General features: G+C 47.6%; 1 protein-coding gene across 2 annotated transcripts in view; it reads right to left on the bottom strand.

Annotated features, from left to right (window-relative positions):
* The window catches only part of ZC3H3 (zinc finger CCCH-type containing 3), a 345409-nt gene that overhangs the window by 123683 nt on the left and 203447 nt on the right, over nt 1-18279 (bottom strand). For both annotated transcript variants that reach the window (XR_012901167.2, XM_075919992.2), the window contains exon 5: nt 7287-7480. Coding sequence is in view for 1 of the 2 variants with exons in the window: in XM_075919992.2 (XP_075776107.2) it covers nt 7287-7480 (194 nt within the window). In the remaining variant the exon portion in view is untranslated. The remainder of the gene's footprint in view (nt 1-7286; nt 7481-18279) is intronic.

The following is an 18279-nucleotide window of genomic DNA, read 5'->3' as shown; positions in this document are numbered from 1 at the left end:
GCTTTAACTGTAACCAGCAGCAGTTCTTTCATAGATTGGGGTCAGGGCTGCTTTCTGGACAAAGTCAAACCTTAATTTTGTTTCTGCTGCTTTCAATCTTGTACTGGGGTTGCTTTTTGCCCTTTCGTATTCATGAAAAAGCCCAATGGTAGTTTGCCAGGACCTCTTGCCCATTTCCACCGCGGGACACGGAAATGCCTTGCGTGCCTCCTTTGTGCTTTGTAAGATGGGGAAAGAGGCAGGTTCTTGGCGTGCAAATAAAACGTATCAGCCTGTCGAATTAGACACATCTAGCTGCACTATATATGGGTGCAGATTGTTTTCACTTGCTGCTCAGTTCACCCTCATGCACTTCAGAGGCAGCATTGAAATTCTCTCTATACCCATGATTGTAATGAAATGAGATTCAATCGTCAAGAAGAGCCCAAAGTTAAAGGTTGATTTTGGTCTGAGCAGCATGCTTCCAACATGCACTGGGTGCCAGAGTAGCAGAGTGACTGTTTACCAGGTGTACTGTTTTATGTGCATGTCTTCCTCCTGGAACCTTTTACATACTGGCCTCAATAGTTTAGCCATGTTACATCCATATTCTGCTCTGTGCTGGCAGATGGGGCTCAGAAAAGAACTTGGAGAAAGCAGAGAATGATACGGTGCGTGCGCACGCCCCCCCCCAAGGAGAATCACTGGTAGCCCTACCCTATCTGATTTCAAATGAAAGAACATTTGAATGCCTTGCAGTCAGACGAGGGTCTATATAAAAGTGGCACTTTCCATACAGCCTGGAGATCAGACCTGTTAACTCACAGACTTGATCTAGTGACTTTCCCACACAAATGTGCTTGTTACCAGCTTTACTCCACTTAGGCGCCTGCACAACCCCCACCCCTTTGGGAGCAACAGTCTAGTCTGGCTAGAGCATCAGCAAAAGAAACGGTGACGTATGTTCCTACTGCAGATATGATGGCAAATGGAAGAAATGCAGGAGCCAGAAAGAATCCAACTTGGCTTTGTGGTCCCCACCAAATTTGCAGAGCTGGCAATGGGAGAGGAAAAAAAAACCCAACTTTTTATTTCTAAACTGAGCAACTTTTATCTGGAGTCAAGACACAGAGATGGAACCCCAAAAAGGCACTTTCCTAGTCATGGGGAGACCAGAACTGCTACTTAAGCGCCCATTAGAAACACAAATTCAGTGGGTTCGAAACACTTTTTCAGGTGGCACATATGGACTGGACAGCACTTTAATACTTCTGATTAGTCATTATGTTGTTAAACGGCTGGGCCTCCTACACGCTACTGTAGTACAAATAATCAACAAACAACAACGGGAGGCTAAGTTAGGAGCAAAAAGAGAACATCTAAAACCACAATGAAGGGTGAAAAGCTACAATTCCCTTGCCAGAGGCCACATCTACGCAAGGGGATTTCAGAAAACACTTCCCCTGAGTTCATCCCATTTGAGCAGGAAACAAGGCTCCGGTGGTTTCTAACAGTTTAGCTGCTGTATCGATTACAAAGTACTACTCCAGGACAAACCGGGGGGGGGGGGGGGGGGGGGGGCGGGGGGGAAGGAGAGAAAGGTCTACCCCACAGCCCAGTCCATCTCCTTACAGACTCTACAAACCCCTTTGAAAAAACCAGCAAGGGATTCCTGAGATGTGTTAGAGATGCAACACTCCTTTCAGAGGTGGATGGAAGCGCAAGGGGGGATGTAATTGCTGCCATCAGCCCTCCACCATACAGGGAGCTATGAAATAGATACACTTGAGAATCTCCGTCTTATCGGCAGCAGTTAACTGGAACAGAACAGACGCTGTTTTCAGCTACATTCGTGCAGCTTCCACTGAAGTCAGTAGAGCTGTACGGATGCAAGAGCAAAATCGGGCCTCAGTTCAGTGTCTATTCTAATGGGATCTTGGGAAGGCTGCGATCTACTGCCCATATTAACTGTGCAAACCAGACCTGCCGTTGCCTGTGGGCATTGCATTCAGGTTTCAGCAGAAACCTCCACTCTCCTGCCCAAACAATGCATGGCACAAAGTGCATCCCTCTCTGTGCTCATGGCAACGAGGTGGACTGCAGACAAGCAGCAGTAAAACTACTGGCTTCCCTCTCACTTAGGGAGACAGATGACTTGCTTTATCACTTCTGTCAGCCTTGTGATTGGCCACTGAGATTGTACAGGGCTGGAATAGATGCAGCCCCAAGACCAAATTCTAACCTGCGACAGCGGTTAAAAGTAGCCATTTGGGCTGGAAGGCAGAAGTGAAGTGGAATGGTCCAGCTGCCAGGGGCAGGGGAGAGGAGGTTGGCAGAGCACAGCAGACTAAACAATACTCACTAACACTTGTCCATTGCTGTCGCCCTGGGGTGTTAGATGATATCATGGAATGAAAGAATCACAATGTGGCAACAGTGCATGCAAAGAGAGAGGAAAAGCAGTGATCTGCCTGGTTTGTTTAGCATTCAACAGCTACTGAAATTCAATATTTGGCTTCTTGTCTGTGGCAAAAGTTGAGAACCCACTGCCGTGAAGGTGAGACCTGTGGCACCTACTCCCAAAGCAGATCACACAAAGTACAGGTACTCTCTCTTTTGCCTTTCTAATCTTTAGTTTGGTGTCTGCCCCCTGGAAGACAGTCTGAGCAGAGGCCCATCTGATTTGCAGGTAGCAGCACAGGTCAGCAATGTCTCATAACTCTACTTGTAGCCAGGACTGGAGGAGAGAAAATACTGCCCCAATAAATTCAGACAAAGATCAGAATCGCAAAGCACAATTATAACCCCTTAAGTAAATTCCAAACTATTAAATTTTCAAGAGTGTTTCCCATCTCCTTGCTAGCCCACAATGCACTCGTGTTTTGCACTAACGGAGACCTGAAACGCTCTCTTAAATAAACCTTTTAAAGGGCTTAAGATCAAGATGATAAAGCGGATATGTGGAGTCTGATACACAACACACATGAAGGAAGGAATTCTGGTATTTAGTGGATTTACCCTTTCCACACCTGAGAAAGTACAGCCACTTTCTAAAGGACTGAAAAAAATCACACAAAGAGACAGAGCTATAGGGTTATACACTGAACGGCCCAAATGGAAGGGGCAAGAGGGACACTCAGAACAGAAGAGATCTAAAACTAAGGGATCTTTATTAGCGCTGGGTTCTCCCAGTCAGAAATTAACTCTCTGTTCCTTATCATCCCTCCTCCCCCCCATGATCACTGTAATGGCTGATAAGGTAAGTGGGGAAGCATGGATCAGGCCCAAGTCCCTTTTTCCTCTAGTGAAATCAGGCAAATCATTGTAAATGCTCATCCAATTTTAAATATTAGAAGGAAAAATATTTGCAAACCCTCAGCCTCTGGTGCACAAAGCCTGCTTGCCTACTTTCATAGTCCGACTATTTTGCCCGCCCCTGGACTAAAGGAAAATTAATCTAAGAATAAATAAAATAAGTTAATTATTTATTTCCTGCCAAAATACTCCATGTCCCTCCATAAGATGATTCTGAGACTTCAAGTATTTGGAGAGCCATAAAGAAGTGTCAGCGTAATGCAAATGATAATTCAAGAACATAAGAATGGCCAGAGTGGGTCAGACCAAAGGTCCATCGAACCCAGCGTCCTGTCCTCCCACAGTGGCCAATGCCAGTTGCCCCAGAGGGAATGAACAGAACAGAGAATCATCAAGTGATCCTTCTCCTGTCCCCCATGCCCAGCTTCTGGCAAACAGAGGCTAGGGACACCATTCCTACCCATCCTGGCTAATAGCCATTGATAAACCTAACCTCTATGAATGTATTTAATATTTTTTTTGAACCCTGGTTAAACCTGGTCTTCACAATATCCTCTGGCAAGGAATTCCACAGGTTGACTGTGCATTGTGTGAAGAAATACAAGGAGTTCCACAGGTTGACTGTGCATTGTGTGAAGAAATACTTTTTTGTTTTAAATCAGCTATTAATTTCATTTGGTGACCCCCTATAAGGAATATCCTTATGTACTTACTTTGTAATCTGTGTTAACTTTCAGTGTGGGGGGAGGGGGGGCAGGGGCCAGACGCACGCGCACACCACCTCTCTGGTGGACAGCATCAAGACCACTCAGCTATGTGTCACAGGCCCTACAGTGCTCATAGCTCATCAGGATTCTTCTTTAACTTGAGTGGACAACATTTGTGCTTTTGGAGCAGAAGGATCCAGCAGAATCCGGCTCCCCGCGCATGGGCAATGTAAACGAAATATCTTGCGGGCTACACACAGGGCTCTGAAGGGCTGCATGTGGCCCACCACAGCGGTACAGGAAGTGCCTGCGTAGCCAGCCCCAGGTCTCTGTCCTGAACAGTTCTAAGTTGTGCAAGTGCCAGCTAAAGCTTCCTTCCCAAACTGCTGGCCAGACTTCTTTTAATGCTCTCAGAAGGCAGATTACCTGGAAACGATGCTTCATCAACTTTCCACCCCCCTGACCTCTTCAACATCATCATCTCTGGCATTATCTGCACACCGCTTCATTTCCCATCGGCGGGCCTGGGAAGCTAATCCTTGGTTTAAGCTAAATCTCCGCCCTCTTCACCTACGGAGATGATGTGCTGTAAGCATTTATCATTGCCGCTGTTACTTCTCTAGTCTACCCCTCATTTCCCACTCGTCATTTTCTCTTTCACACCACTTACAGTCTGCATGCAAGCCGGGAGGGAGGGGATGCGGGGTGTTTACTCTTTGCTGAGATGCTGCCATTTGCTCTTAATTTCTGTCCATTTTTCAAACTTTCAGAGTTCTTCTGCTGACAGGATTTTTGTGCCGATTCAAGATTCTCTCCTTTGCTCCCTCTCTAATCCTGTTCTTTATGGGTTTGTTTAGTGGCACTGGCTGCCAGCATCCCTTTTAAATATTTCATTTACTTTGGGCTTTCACTCTCTTTTGGGTTGTTTTCAAGATGGGGAAGAGGGAAATTAGATGTAGATTGATTTTTTTTCCTGAGTTAATTTGGACAATAATCGATTCCAAAGATTTTCCTTCACCTCACCCTGCACTTCCGTGAAGTCGGGGTTGTGGGCGTGCTGCCGAAATGCCACTTTCAGACCCAGTGAGAGAAGCATTTCAGTTCCGTTTACACTGTAATCAGCAGGCTCCAGATGCTCACCAGCTTCTGTCTTGTTTATCACACCTGGATTATTCCGCTGGCCAAGAGAGGGAAGGGGGAAAACTCTCCTAAAATAACGAGATGCTCCCTCAACTATGCAAGGCAACAGAGCTGTATGAGAACCTGTGAGGAGGTCTCCCCTTTGACTGAGGCCACTCTGGTTATCCCAATCAGTGTCTGCACAGTTGAGATGTCCCTCCCTTCAGTAGCCTGGGCCTTTCAAAGAAACCTCCTGTCTCCACTTCACTTGTCCTGAGCTCTCTTTGCAACCTGTCCATCTCCCAATGTTTTAAATATATAACATTAAGCCCTTGACTTTGAATCAAGTCAGATCCAAGTGTAGTAACACTAGTTTATCCATCCATCCTCCATCTCTCCAAAACTCAACCCTCTCCCCCCAGAAATGCTACAGATCAACCACTTGACCTCACCAAGCTTTATTAGAATAAGCAAGGCTGAACTCCAATGGGTAGGACAATAGGACACTTGTACGTCCTGCTTCCGCTCCCTGGTCCATGACTGACTGTCCAGGTGACTTTGGGAAAATACACAGCGGGCCCTCAAGCCCTAGCTTGCTTAAGAGACACACATAAGACTAGCTGTCAAATACAACTGGGATAGGAACACAAGCCATTCTAAACTGAGGATATGTCTACACAGCAGTGTTATTTCATAGAATAATAGAGCATTAGAAATGGAAAGGACCTCAAGTCCAGTCTGCTGCCCTCACGACAGGACCCAGTACCATCCCTGCCCGAACCCTAGACGACCCCATCAAGGATTGAACTCACAACCCTGGGTTTAGCAGGCCAACACTCAAACCACTGAGCTATCCCTCTCCCCCAACAAGGGGGAGGGATGCAGGAAGCCAGCCCTGACCCTGAGTTATTACCCAGTATCAGTGAGACTGTCCAAGCTTTCATAGGTCATGGTCTCTAGACCTTTAATCATTCTTGAAATAACTGACATTATTTCAAAATAAAAAAGTGCACATCTAAATAGCAAGCCATTATTTCAGATTAATTTCGAGCTGGAGGACTTCTTACTCAGACTCCTGTAACCCTCATTTCATGAGCAGTAAGGGAAGTAGGAGGAAGACTGTTGAAGTAACGTATCTTAATTTGACTATTGCCTTACAGTGTAGATGTGCCTGAGGATTTATCAGTTTACTTCCAACAACTGATGCTTCTATAACAAAAGTGATGAAGATGTGAAACCGCTAATGTTATCAGGACAAATCTCTCAAGAAGCAGTTAACAGTCACTGCTTATCTACTCCAACCAGTATCATCATAGAATCACAGAATCATAGAATACTAGAACTGGAAGGGACCTTGAGAGGTCATCGAGTCCAGTCCCCTGCCCTTACGGCAGGACCAAGCATGGTCTATATCATCCCTGACAGGTGCCTGTCTCACCTGCTCTTAAATATCTCCAGGGATAGAGATTCCACAACCTCCCTAGGCAATTTATTCCAGTATTTAACTACCTTGACAGTTAGGAAGTTTTTCCTAATGTCCAACCTAAACCTACCTTGCTGCAGTTTAAGCCCATTGCTTCTTGTCCTGTCCTCAGAGGCCAAGGAGAACAAGTTTTCTCCCTCCTCCTTGTAACACCCTTTTAGATACTTGAAAATTGCTCTCATGTCCCCTCTCAGTCTTCTCTTTTCTAAACTAAACAAGCCCAGTTCTTTCAGCCTTCCCTCGTAGCTCATGTCCTCTAGACCTTTCAACATTTTTGTTGCTCTTCTCAGGACCTTCAATTTCTCCACAGCTTTCTTGAAATGTGGTGCCCAGAACTGGACACAATACTCCAACTGAGGCCTAATTAAGTTAAATATGTTGAAACCAATGGTTACCTTTGAACCAAAGGAGCCACAGGCACAACTATCTTAGGCAGCTGCTAGGGGGCCCATCACTGTAATGTTTCTGCACCTCTGGGGTTTACAAAACTGGGACGATGTCACTTGAGTTCAGGAAGTCTGGGACTCTGCACAGGCAAGCGGGAGACAAAAGCGCAGGGTAACATGCCACGTGACGGAGCAGGAGAGACGGGAATGCAGAGACATGTTGCTCAATTGCTCTCACCTGGAATGCCCACTCTCAGACGTGCAAACTCTCCGCACGGAGGCATTACCACCACCTACCTGGTCTGCCGTCCATCTTGTTACTCAGGTCGCCTCCCCGGACTGGGGAGCTGGAGGTTTTAGAGAGTTTATTGGCCGACACCCTGTACATCACGCCTCCTATACAGCAAAAGCCTTTGTTCCTCCATCTCGGCTGCAGCTGCTGGGCTTTGCCGCCTTGGGGCGACTGGAGCATTTGGGTTAACACTGGAGATCTGCAAAGACAATGAAATCCCACAAGGGGGAGAAGAAATGAGCTTTGCATCCATAAACTGTCCCACAAAGCTACACTTTGCTTCAGACGGCATGGGCAAAGCCAGAGATGCAGGGAATCACCGGGGGATGGGATCCAGCCCTCCAAGGGCCTCTTGCAGTGCTAGCTGGATCCTTCCTGCTTGTGCTCTGTGTTACAGGTTGAACCTCCCTAGTCCGGCACCATCCGTGGTCTAGCAGGATTTTAGTGAACCGGATGTCCGCTCCTCATGGATCTGGCCAAGTTTCCTGCAGTCCCATTAAGTTTATTTACAGCCACCAGTCCTGGTTCTGTGTGCTGTGCTGCTAATTAGCTCTAATTTACCCCCCTAAATGTCTTCTAAGAGCCCAGTAATCAGTGGCAGTGTTGGAAATGCTGATAGACAATATTGACCTCTTGTGATTCAGAAAATTCGCTGGTTTAGCATTGGTCAGGTCCTGAGGGTGCCAGATTAGAGAGGTTCAAACCTGAACCATCATGATGCAGAGCTCTAAATAAACTAGATCAGGGTGGGCAAAAGGGCCTCCGCGGGCTGGATCCAGTCCACCAAGCGGGTTGATATGGCCCGCGGAGGCTCTGCAGCTTCCCCACCTCCAGGCCAATTAGGGCCTGGAGGCGGGGGAAGTGCACAAAGTTTCCTCCACCCTGCTAAGAGCATGCGGCACTTTTCTAAGTGCCATGAGCTCCTCGCAGGGCGGGGGCAGGGCAAAAGAAGCTTCATGCGCTCCCCTGCCCCCAAACTCTGATTGGCCTGGGGGGCGGGGAAGTGTGTGAAGCCTCTTCCCACCCTGCCATGGGCGCTTAGTGGGAAAGAGTATGGGGCAAAGGGGTTTCCCCACTCCCAGACTAATCGTGGCCTGTGGATGGGGAAGCCGGGAAGCATTCTGACCCCGTCCCTTCCATTTTAGGCCCCGCCCCTTCTGGGGCAGCCCAGGGGCATTTCAACATTTTTTTAAGTGGCCCCTGGCCAAAAATTATTGCCCACCCCTGAACTACAGGAACCAGGAACTCGCTTTTCCTGCCGTTTGACAGCCCAGGCAGAGAAAAACCACAGGTTCCCCATTCCTCTTAGTTAACATCAGCTTACTTCCTTTACGGCTCTTCCACTCCTAAGCTCAGGACACCGTACACTTTCATTCCCTCTTCCCTACAGGCGTGAGCAGCTCCATCCTCCACCGGCCGGAACAGCCGTGGGGGAAGTGCTGATAGGAAGAGAACTCTGGGTCTTGACGCTGGCTGAGGGCTGCTAGGGAATATCAACTGGCTTCCTAGCGCACCCCAGCTTTGGTTGAGCCAGCTCTGCTCACTGGCCCTAAATATTGCTGACTGATACTCCACAGTCCCACTAATCATAGAATCATAGGACTGGAAGGGACCTCGAGAGGTCATCGAGTCCAGCCCCCCGCCCTCAAGGCAGGACCAAGCTCCGTCTACACCATCCCTGACAGATGTCTATTTAACCTGTTCTTAAATATCTCCAGAGAGGGAGATTCCACCACCTCCCTTGGCAATTTATTCCAATATTTGACCACCCTGACAGTTAGGAATTTTTTCCTAATGTCCAATCTAAACCTCCCCTGCTGCACTTTAAGCCCATTACTCCTTGTCCTGTCCTCAGAAACCAAGAGGAACAATTTTTCGCCTTCCTCCTTGTGACACCCTTTTAGATATTTGAAAACCGCTATCATGTCCCCCCTTAATCTTCTTTTTTCCAAACTAAACAAGCCCAGTTCATGAAGCCTGGCTTCATAGGTCATGTTCTCTAGGCCTTTAATCATTCTTGTCGCTCTTCTCTGTACCCTTTCCAATTTCTCCACATCTTTCTTGAAATGTGGCGCCCAGAACTGGACACAGTACTCCAGCTGAGGCCTAACTAGTGCAGAGTAGAGCGGCAGAATGACTTCACGAGTTTTGCTTACAACACACCTGTTGATACAACCTAGAATCATATTTGCTTTTTTTGCAACAGCATCACACTGTTGACTCATATTCAACTTGTGGTCCACTATGACCCCTAGATCCCTTTCCGCCATGCTCCTTCCTAGACAGTCGCTTCCCATCTTGTATGTATGGAACTGATTGTTCCTTCCTAAGTGGAGCACTTTGCATTTCTCTTTATTAAACCTCATCCTGTTTACCTCTGACCATTTCTCTAACTTGCTAAGGTCATTTTGAATTATGTCCCTATCCTCCAAAGAAGTTGCAACCCCACCCAGTTTGGTATCATCTGCAAACTTAATGCTTGGGCTCTGTGTATGGCTATTAGTGCATAGGAGCATGGAACACAACGAGGTTTGTGTGTCTTCTAAATACAGCACTGACTTTACCACTACTAAAACACACCCGTGGCCACAGCCATCCCAGTGAAACAGCATAGCATGTTCTGCTGCCCAAGGTTTGGAACATCCAGTGCCTACCCTGGCTCCTGGAAGATCCGTAGCTGCCAAGGGCAAGAAAACCAAGTTCAATGGCTCATTTACAACGAGAAGTTGGCTCCCTGGGGAGTCTCTCCCTCCCAGGCTGCACCTGTTCTGCACCAGTCCTGGAGAAGATGCCCTCTCTGCAGAACATCCCCAAGAAAGGACGATAAATGATGTGCTTCCTGGTCAGATGGAAATGCCTGGGCAGCCCACATGCGGCCAGCAGCTCATATGCAGCCCGAAGTAACTGACAACAGATGTAGGCCTGGAATTTCACAGAGAGGTGGAACAAACAGTGACTAAACTGTGTCCCACGACTGCAGCAGAATAGAGTCTAAACCAACTTACTGAAGCCCTAAAGTTGTGGGAAAGTGATCCATAAGCACCTCGTTAGGGCCTTCCATGTGGATCTTGCAGGGTCTGCACGTCTCATCAGTGCCCTGTGTAACCTCAGGCATAGACACTGGCAGGCCTAGGGCCCACATGGCAGAGAGTGGACTTTTGGTTCCCAATCTCATGGCAGCATGGACAGCTGTTGGGACTAATTTCCCTTTCCCCTCCCTCTCTGCAGTAAGAGCGGATCCTGTAGCCAGCCCCAGAGGGACAAGAATGGAGAAACCCATTAACTCCCATCAGTCAGGGAGAAAGATGTAACATAATCACTTGACCCAGCGTTCTCTATAGACTAAACTCTTGGGCAGCTGCCCAGGATAGATTCAGGTGCTGCCCAGCTAATTCACAGAGTGTCCACAGCCCCCCACAGCCAGCAGCATGTGTTTCTATTGGTGGTGCACATCTGCACATACCTTGGTGCACATAACAAAATGTATTCTGCACATGGGAGGAAAAAAATTAGAGGGAATGTTGCTTGGTCCTGGTGCTTCTAGAACAGTGGGATACAATTAATCTCGGGCCTGTTGACAGATCCATAAAATGAACAGCAGTTGTTAGAGGGTGTGAACTAACACCTTAGCAACAACTCTACCCTCCCTGTGCTCATTCGCTGCAGGAAACCCTTCCAACTGACAGACTGACTTTTTCTAGATAAAGCCAGCGTGCATTCAACCTGTGTAAAGCCACGTGCCTTGTTTCTGTACATGAGCTGTTATGCACAGAGCTGTTGCAGCCAAATCAAATCCACTCAAATATCAAGTCCTCAACCATTTACCACTAATCCAAACAGTAATTTGTTTATGCAAATTACAGCTCTAATTTTGTATTAGTACAAATTATGCTCATAATGCTATTAACAGAATGTATCTAAACCGTGCATTACTGAAGAATATCGGTAAATTAAGGCCTGGCATCCTATCAGCAGGATGCAAACCCTGTGAGCATTACCTTTAAATGAAGATGTGCTGCAAAGAAGGAGAGAATTGTAAAATGTAATAGTTGCATTTATTAATGCTTAGTTTGACAGTCTAGTCATTTAATACGGTTGTTGCCATTGGCTACCAACCTTACATATCTGCTTGCGAGTTTCCATAGACGCAGGAGGGAGAAACCTTAGAATGGACTGTTATGCTGCAACATTCTGCAACTGGATTCTTTGGCAAGCCCTCCCATGTGCCTTTGGGACTTACTCGTCTTATTAAAGGTCTAAAAATCTGTGTTTATAGCAAGGGACTCGTACAAAAGGCAGACAAGAACTTCCCTGTCGTTCTTGTACAGTGAAGTTAGCATTTCTAATGGAGCTACAAAGAGCATAAGTCCAACCACTGGACCACCGAGAAGAGAATGGTGTGCGGATCTTGTTGGAATGCATAATGAAAGAGCGGCACCTGAACTCCTCCTGGATTCTCTCCACGGACACTCTGACCTCTGCTGTCTGAATGTGCAAATCTGTGATACAGTGAGGATGATGGCCCAATGGTTAGAGCAGTAGCCTGGGAGTTGGAAAAGTTGGGATCAAGTCCCTCCTCTTCTACATACTTGCTGTGTGACAGTGCAAAGTCATGTAATCTTTCTTTGTCTCAGTTTCCTCTGTGTAAAATGGAACTTCCCCATTCTAGAGGGGTGTTGTGAAGATAAATACATTACAATTATGAGTGTTCTATTACTGTGGTAAAGAGGACCATGAAAGTATCCCCGATAAACAAACAAAAGGAAGTTTTTCTTCATGCAGCACACAGTTCATCTGTGGAACTCCCTGCCAGAGGATGTGGTGAAGACTAGGACATTAACAGAGTTCAAAAAAGAGCTAGATAAATTCATGGAAGTTCACCAATAGCTATTAGCCAGGAGGGATAGGAATGGGGTCCCTAGCCACTGTTTGTCTGAAAATGAATGACAGAAGAGGGATCACGTGATGATTGCCTGTTGCGTTCACTCCCTCTGGGGCATCTGGCATTGGCCACTGTCAGCAAACAAGATCCTGGACTAGATGGATCTTTGGTCTGACCAAATGTAGCGGTTCTTATGTTCTTATAATCAGTCTAACTTTGCTAGTGATCAGCCTGCAGATGGCAAACAATCCCTACCTTTTGCACTTCAGAGGTTTATCAGCTCAATTCCAATTTGTTTCCTTGGCTCACCTATTCCCCCCCAAAAAAATCACCGTGCAAGTAATTTTCTCTCTAGAGAAATCTAGTTCTGTGGCCTGTAGGGAGCAGGGTTCTCTATAGATCAGGGTGCTTGGTTTGCATACTGGTTGGTTCTCAGGACAACTCTCTTACTCATTAGGGTGCATCTATGCAGCAGGGCTTAACTCGAAATAAGCTGCGCAAATTGAGCTACATCAACTGTGTTTCTTATTTTGAAATTGGGAGCATCTACACAGCACTTTTTTCAAAATAGAGCACTCCTTCCCCCCGCGTCCCTTACTCCTCGTCCAATGAGGGTTACAGGAGTTTGCATAAGAAGTCCTCCGGCTTGACAGTATTTCAACATTATTTCAGATTCACTACCTGCTGTATTGACGCAGATTAAGAGATCAGTGCAGCACCTCAAATGCACGAGACCAGTCAGGAGTGAATCTCATCCCCTCACCTCTGAGTACACTACACTGCAGCATGCGCTATTTGGCACTCCCCTTATGGGCCATTTGGAAGCTTCTGATAGTGCTTCCAAGTGCACCAACCCTCCTTTTAGGCAGGGGAGATGGGAGAGAGCACATTAACCTCTCATTGATTCCAGGCTGCTCCAGTGCAATTCCCGACCTTGATCAGCCTCTGAAAGGTCCATGGTGCCTCGTCATCTCAGGAAGCATCTCTCCTCTCCCTGCATCCCATCATGGCTGGGGTAAACAGCCATGGCTTTGTTGGTTGGTTCCCGGAGTGGGATTCCAAGGACCTGCAATAAAGGCTTCTCTGTGGAAGCGCTTCAGCTGTCAAATTCACCCACATCACAGATCTCTCAGAGCCAGAGATGTACCTTCTTGGAGACGCATCCACTGGAGTGGGCCCTTGCAAAAGTAGGAGTATTAGTGCCCCCTGGAAACTGTTATCTTGCCTGGTTAGCTCCTCAGTCTGGTCTTTCTACGGGAACTAAACTAGATGTTGCAGGAGGATGCAGTGAGTCAGAGTGTATATAAATTCACAATGGACACTAACAACATAATAAGGTGTCCATCTCTAAGGCAACACATAAATAATACATTACAGTAAACACAAGTTTTTAAATCATAAAACACTATCCATCCCTAACCGCTCCAGGGAGAGTATTTTAACGTGGAGAGACACTCTGTCCATTGGACCTCCATGCTAATCAATCTTCTGTTCCCATTTGGCCTTAGTCTTTAGCCGTGGACCCCAGCCACTGAGATCTGTATTCCTTTATAGACTGAAGGGCCTCACAAGAAAACTGCAGCACACGTTTTGGATCATGATATCTAGATTGAATTTCCACGTATCCTGCCTACTTTCCACAAGTGTAAAATACTAAAGATAACCATTTTCCACAAAATAAAACAAGTTCAGAGCTACATGCTATTTCTATGCCATTGGCAGACGAACTTTCTTGCTGTGAAACCACGGAGTCTTTCAAGTTTCACACCTTCTGCATGGGGCACTAGAAACTCAAAGCTAAAGAGGGAAGCTCTGAATTTAGCTAAATGATTGAAAGGGGAATCTGAGGTCTATTCCCATTCCTGTCCCATAATATGTGATTGTGCAGACATCAGTTAAATGTCATGTCTCAGTTTCCCGCATCTGTACTAATGAAAAGGCCGGGCCGATTAAATTTTGCAATGCTTGTAAAGCGCTTTGAGATCCTCGCATGGAAAGCACTATAGATGCTCAAAGCATCTCTCATGTACCTACAACACCTTCCAAGAGCACAAGCCTGTCAGAGCTACACAATAGCTTACATAGACAAGCCTACACTTAAGGTGTCACTTAGTTTTTGGGCTCTTTGCTTCTATTTGCATTAGATTGCAGGGTTTTACAAGCAAGCTCCTTAATACCGACACCTGCATTCAGTATTGTTCTAAATACAGACACAGTAAACCTTTCTCTGGAATCAAGCCTGGAAAAGGCTTCATTAGAGCCATCCAACCTAAAGTGGGTGGTGCAGTTATTTCAAGTACTACAAGATTTGCCCGGAGTTGCTCGGGTCCTTGACTCAAGTTCTGTTTTTTTGGCAAATAAAATGAAAACATAGCATAGTTCATTTGAATCACTGCTCTGGGGCGGGGCTGGGAATGAGGGGTTCAGGATGCAGCTGCCCCAGGGAGAGAGGACCACCCCAGCCCTCTGTCACTGCAGCAGGTTGGGGCCATGTGAGAAGCACTTCTCCATGGCCACTGCAGCGCCAGAGGGCACAACCGGAGAAGGGTGCATGACCCCTGGCTGGGGCAAGTCCAACTGCTCCCTGCGCTCCCCAGCCAGAGTGAGGAATTCAGCAAACTGCAATTTCCTCTCTAACAAAAGGGGAGCAGCCAGCAATGTTCCTGTACGAATTGGTAGGGGGTGGGCGGAAGCTTCACCCCTCCCCACCATCTCTAAAGGGCACCTGGGGAGTGGGAGGTTTGGGGCTGAGGCGGTTCTGCACTGGGAGGGGGGAGGGAAGGGGGGACAGGCACCCCGAGCCAGCCCATTTCACCTGCATGGTGATTCTGTCTCTTTTCTGTGTGGTTTTATGAGACTTAATTCCATTCCTGGCACATCCTGTTTTCCTGGCACAACCATACCATCCCGTTGCTTTAAGTTATGGTAAGAGGAAGCTGCATACCGAATTTGGTAGTCCTAGTTCTTACTGTTTACTTGGACAGACACACACACACACTCAAATATTCAGTGGAGAAGATGCTAAAAGGTAAACGCTGCACTGTTTCATTGGCTGTGATAGCTGTAACACGCAGCAGCTGTGATTAAAACAAACCACTACAAACAGCTTTGTAACAGAGCGTGGAGTTATTTCTATCTGAGCTAAAAATCAAACCCCAGTGTAAACGGTAATCAAATACAGGAATCTTCAAGTTAGAAAACACGGTTTGAAATACTTAACCTTCTTTCTCACAATTTAATTACAAGGCACATACAACACAACAGCAAGAGATCCATACAAAGAAATTCCACCCAAAAGATCAGCCTACAAGAAACTAAAAACTACACATACTTGACACTATAGTAGGAATTCGGTGACTGCAGATGCTGTTATTCTGTATGTTGCGCATCTGCACAAAAGAGTATGTTGTGTGTGGACAGAAATCAAGTATTTGCTTACCTAGAGAGAGAAGAGTGTCAGTAATCCCTAGGCCCATGCAGAATGGTAAATACACGGGATATATTTATTTGATATAATACAAAACACAGAAGAATGCCCATAAAATATCACTGATCGAGACACAAGGCCCAGCTAGTACAACATTACTCTGACACAGGAACATTCAATATTTTCTTTTAGTCTCTGGTAGGAAAATAAAACCCCACATGCTCATTTAAATTTCCATCTCTGGCTTGCCAGCAAAGATGCACAGAATTCACTGAAGCTGATGCAGTGCTCAGGGCATACCGACGCTGCTGTGTTAATATCTTACATCTATCATGTTGTAAACCACACGAAGAGGCGCTTACTGCAAGTTATGCTTATTTTTCTCCTCCTGTGTTAGCAGCAAATTGTGTGTATGCAAACTGCTGAAGTGAAAGCTGTCCCTGTCAAGACACTAGGTAATTCTCACGGAAAAAAATTTATATAAGCCAAGCCACTTCCTGCGAGCTGGAACTGAATGGGGAAAGCACATCCATCTCGCTGGAATCACTTGTGGCCCCTGGCTTTGCTTTTCTGACAAGTAACTTGGTTAATTTAGCAGATCAGCGATCACTGAACTGTGCTGTACACTGCTTGCTGTCTAAAAACCTAACATCCTCTTACACACAATGCAACACGGGTGAGCAAGAGAACTACAGGAGAACAGAGTCCTGGTTACCCTGGGAGTAAAATTCTTCTACTTTATTCAGGTCAGGAAAAAAAATGTTTATACCTCATCTGTATTTGGAAAATGAACCGCCTAAATACAAAGCAAAGAGCAGAAGAACTTGAATCCGTATGGCTGTGTGGACACAGCAATCAGTTTGCATTTAAAGCACTTTTAGCCCACCAGGTCAATTCTCTAGAATAGATGCAGCCTCCATGACAAGAGCACGAATTCCGTCCTGCTCTTGGCCCTATTCACATGACCTAAGGACATGTACTCGGTGCAGCTCAAATCATAGTACTGGCAACTAGTGTAAGCTAGGCATGTCAAAGTGTGGTTGACTACACAATTAACTGATAAGCCTGGGCTGATTGGTTAATCCTATCCACTACATGCATCCTCCCCTTGCTGCTTCTGTATCAGAGGCGGCGGGGGGAGGGAGGGGGGAGCTGGTACATGTAGGAAGCCAGCTTCTCACACATATTGGCCCCCATGGAGCTGACTGCCCCCCCACACTGCTGCCTCTTTGTCAAAGGCACGAGTGATGGGGGTGGGAGCCCATACATGTGGGGAGCCAGCAGATACAGAGGCAGCAGCACAGGGTGCTCCCTGGGAGTGAGATTGGGAGCAGGGCCAGGAGTGCACTAGCTACCAGCCCCACTTCCAGGGACTATTGAATACAAACAGTCCCCGGGTTACGTACAAGATAGGGACTGTAGGTTTGTTCTTAAGTTGAATTTGTATGTAAGTCGGAACTGGTACATATTGTAGGGGAAACTCTAGCCAAACATTCCTCCAGAGCTCAGTTTTATTCTCCCACACCTCACTTCCCTCAGTCCTTTATTCTCAAGCTGAGGTGTCTGCTGAGAAAAGCCGCTCCGCGTCTCCCTGGTCTGCTGGGTGGGGCGCTAGCTTTGCGTCTCCCTGGTCTGCTGGGGGGAAGCAGCTAGTGCGGGGTTGCCTCACCCCGTTTGTAAGTAGGGATCCGATGTAAGTCGGATCCATGTAACCCGGGGACTGCCTGTAATCATGTAACTGCTAACATCTGATGCGGTTAAAATTAAATTAAATTAATAGAGATTGCCTATCTCCTAGAACTGGAAGGGACCTTGAAAGGTCATTGAGTCCAGTACCCTGCCTACACAGCAGGACCAAGTAACACGCCTGATGAATTTTTGCCCCAAATCCCTAAATGGCCTCCACAAGGATTGAACTCACAACCCTGGATTTAGTGGACCAATGCTCAAACCACTGAGCTATCTCCCCCCCCCCCGTGCCCCACATAATAGGTTACATGACTATTCAATTAACCCAGTGGTCCCCAACCTTTTTAGGTTGTCGGGCGCCAGGGGGCGTGGCCGTTTGCCCGCCGGGCGCCAGGGGGCGGGGACCGGGGGCGCCCCCCCATCCACGCGCCCGGGGGCGGGGCCCCACCTACCGCGCGCTCGGGGGCGGGGTCCCCCCATAGCTGCGTGCCCGGGGGCAGGGCCCCCTCTAAGGGCCGCGCACCCGGGGCCGGCGCTCCCCGCCACCCCCTCCCTCCCGCCGAGTCCCGCGCGCCCGAGGCCGGCGCTCCCCCCCCCCCCCGCCGAGTGCCGCCGCCCAGGCCGGCGCTCCTTTCCCCCCCCCCCCCCCCGCGTGCCCGGGACCGGCGCTCCCCCCCCTCCTGCCGAGTGCCGCGCGCCCGGGACCGGCGCTCCCCCCGCCGCCTCCCGCCGAGTGCCGCGCGCCCGGCGCTCCCCCCGCAAGCGCCCATGCGCCATGTGCCCGGGGCCAGGCCAGCCCCGAGCACCTGGCGGGCGCATTGAAATGAATTAACCGATACCTAACACCCCTCGTCTAAGCCCAGTTGTTGCTCCCAGAGTTACAGCAATTTCCCTAACTATTCCGGACAATGATTTTCTCTCTATCACAGAGTTACAAGCTACCTGTATTAAGTGTTTACAAACCATAGTGGTGCCTGTTCAAAAGACACCATTTGCCCAA

The sequence above is a fragment of the Pelodiscus sinensis genome, chromosome 2, assembly GCF_052426305.1.
Source record: "Pelodiscus sinensis isolate ZL-2025 chromosome 2, ASM5242630v1, whole genome shotgun sequence".
Taxonomy (NCBI): Eukaryota; Metazoa; Chordata; order Testudines; family Trionychidae; genus Pelodiscus; species Pelodiscus sinensis.
The sequence above is the reverse complement of the archived record's forward strand: the minus strand, read 5'-3'. Positions and strand labels throughout refer to the sequence as shown.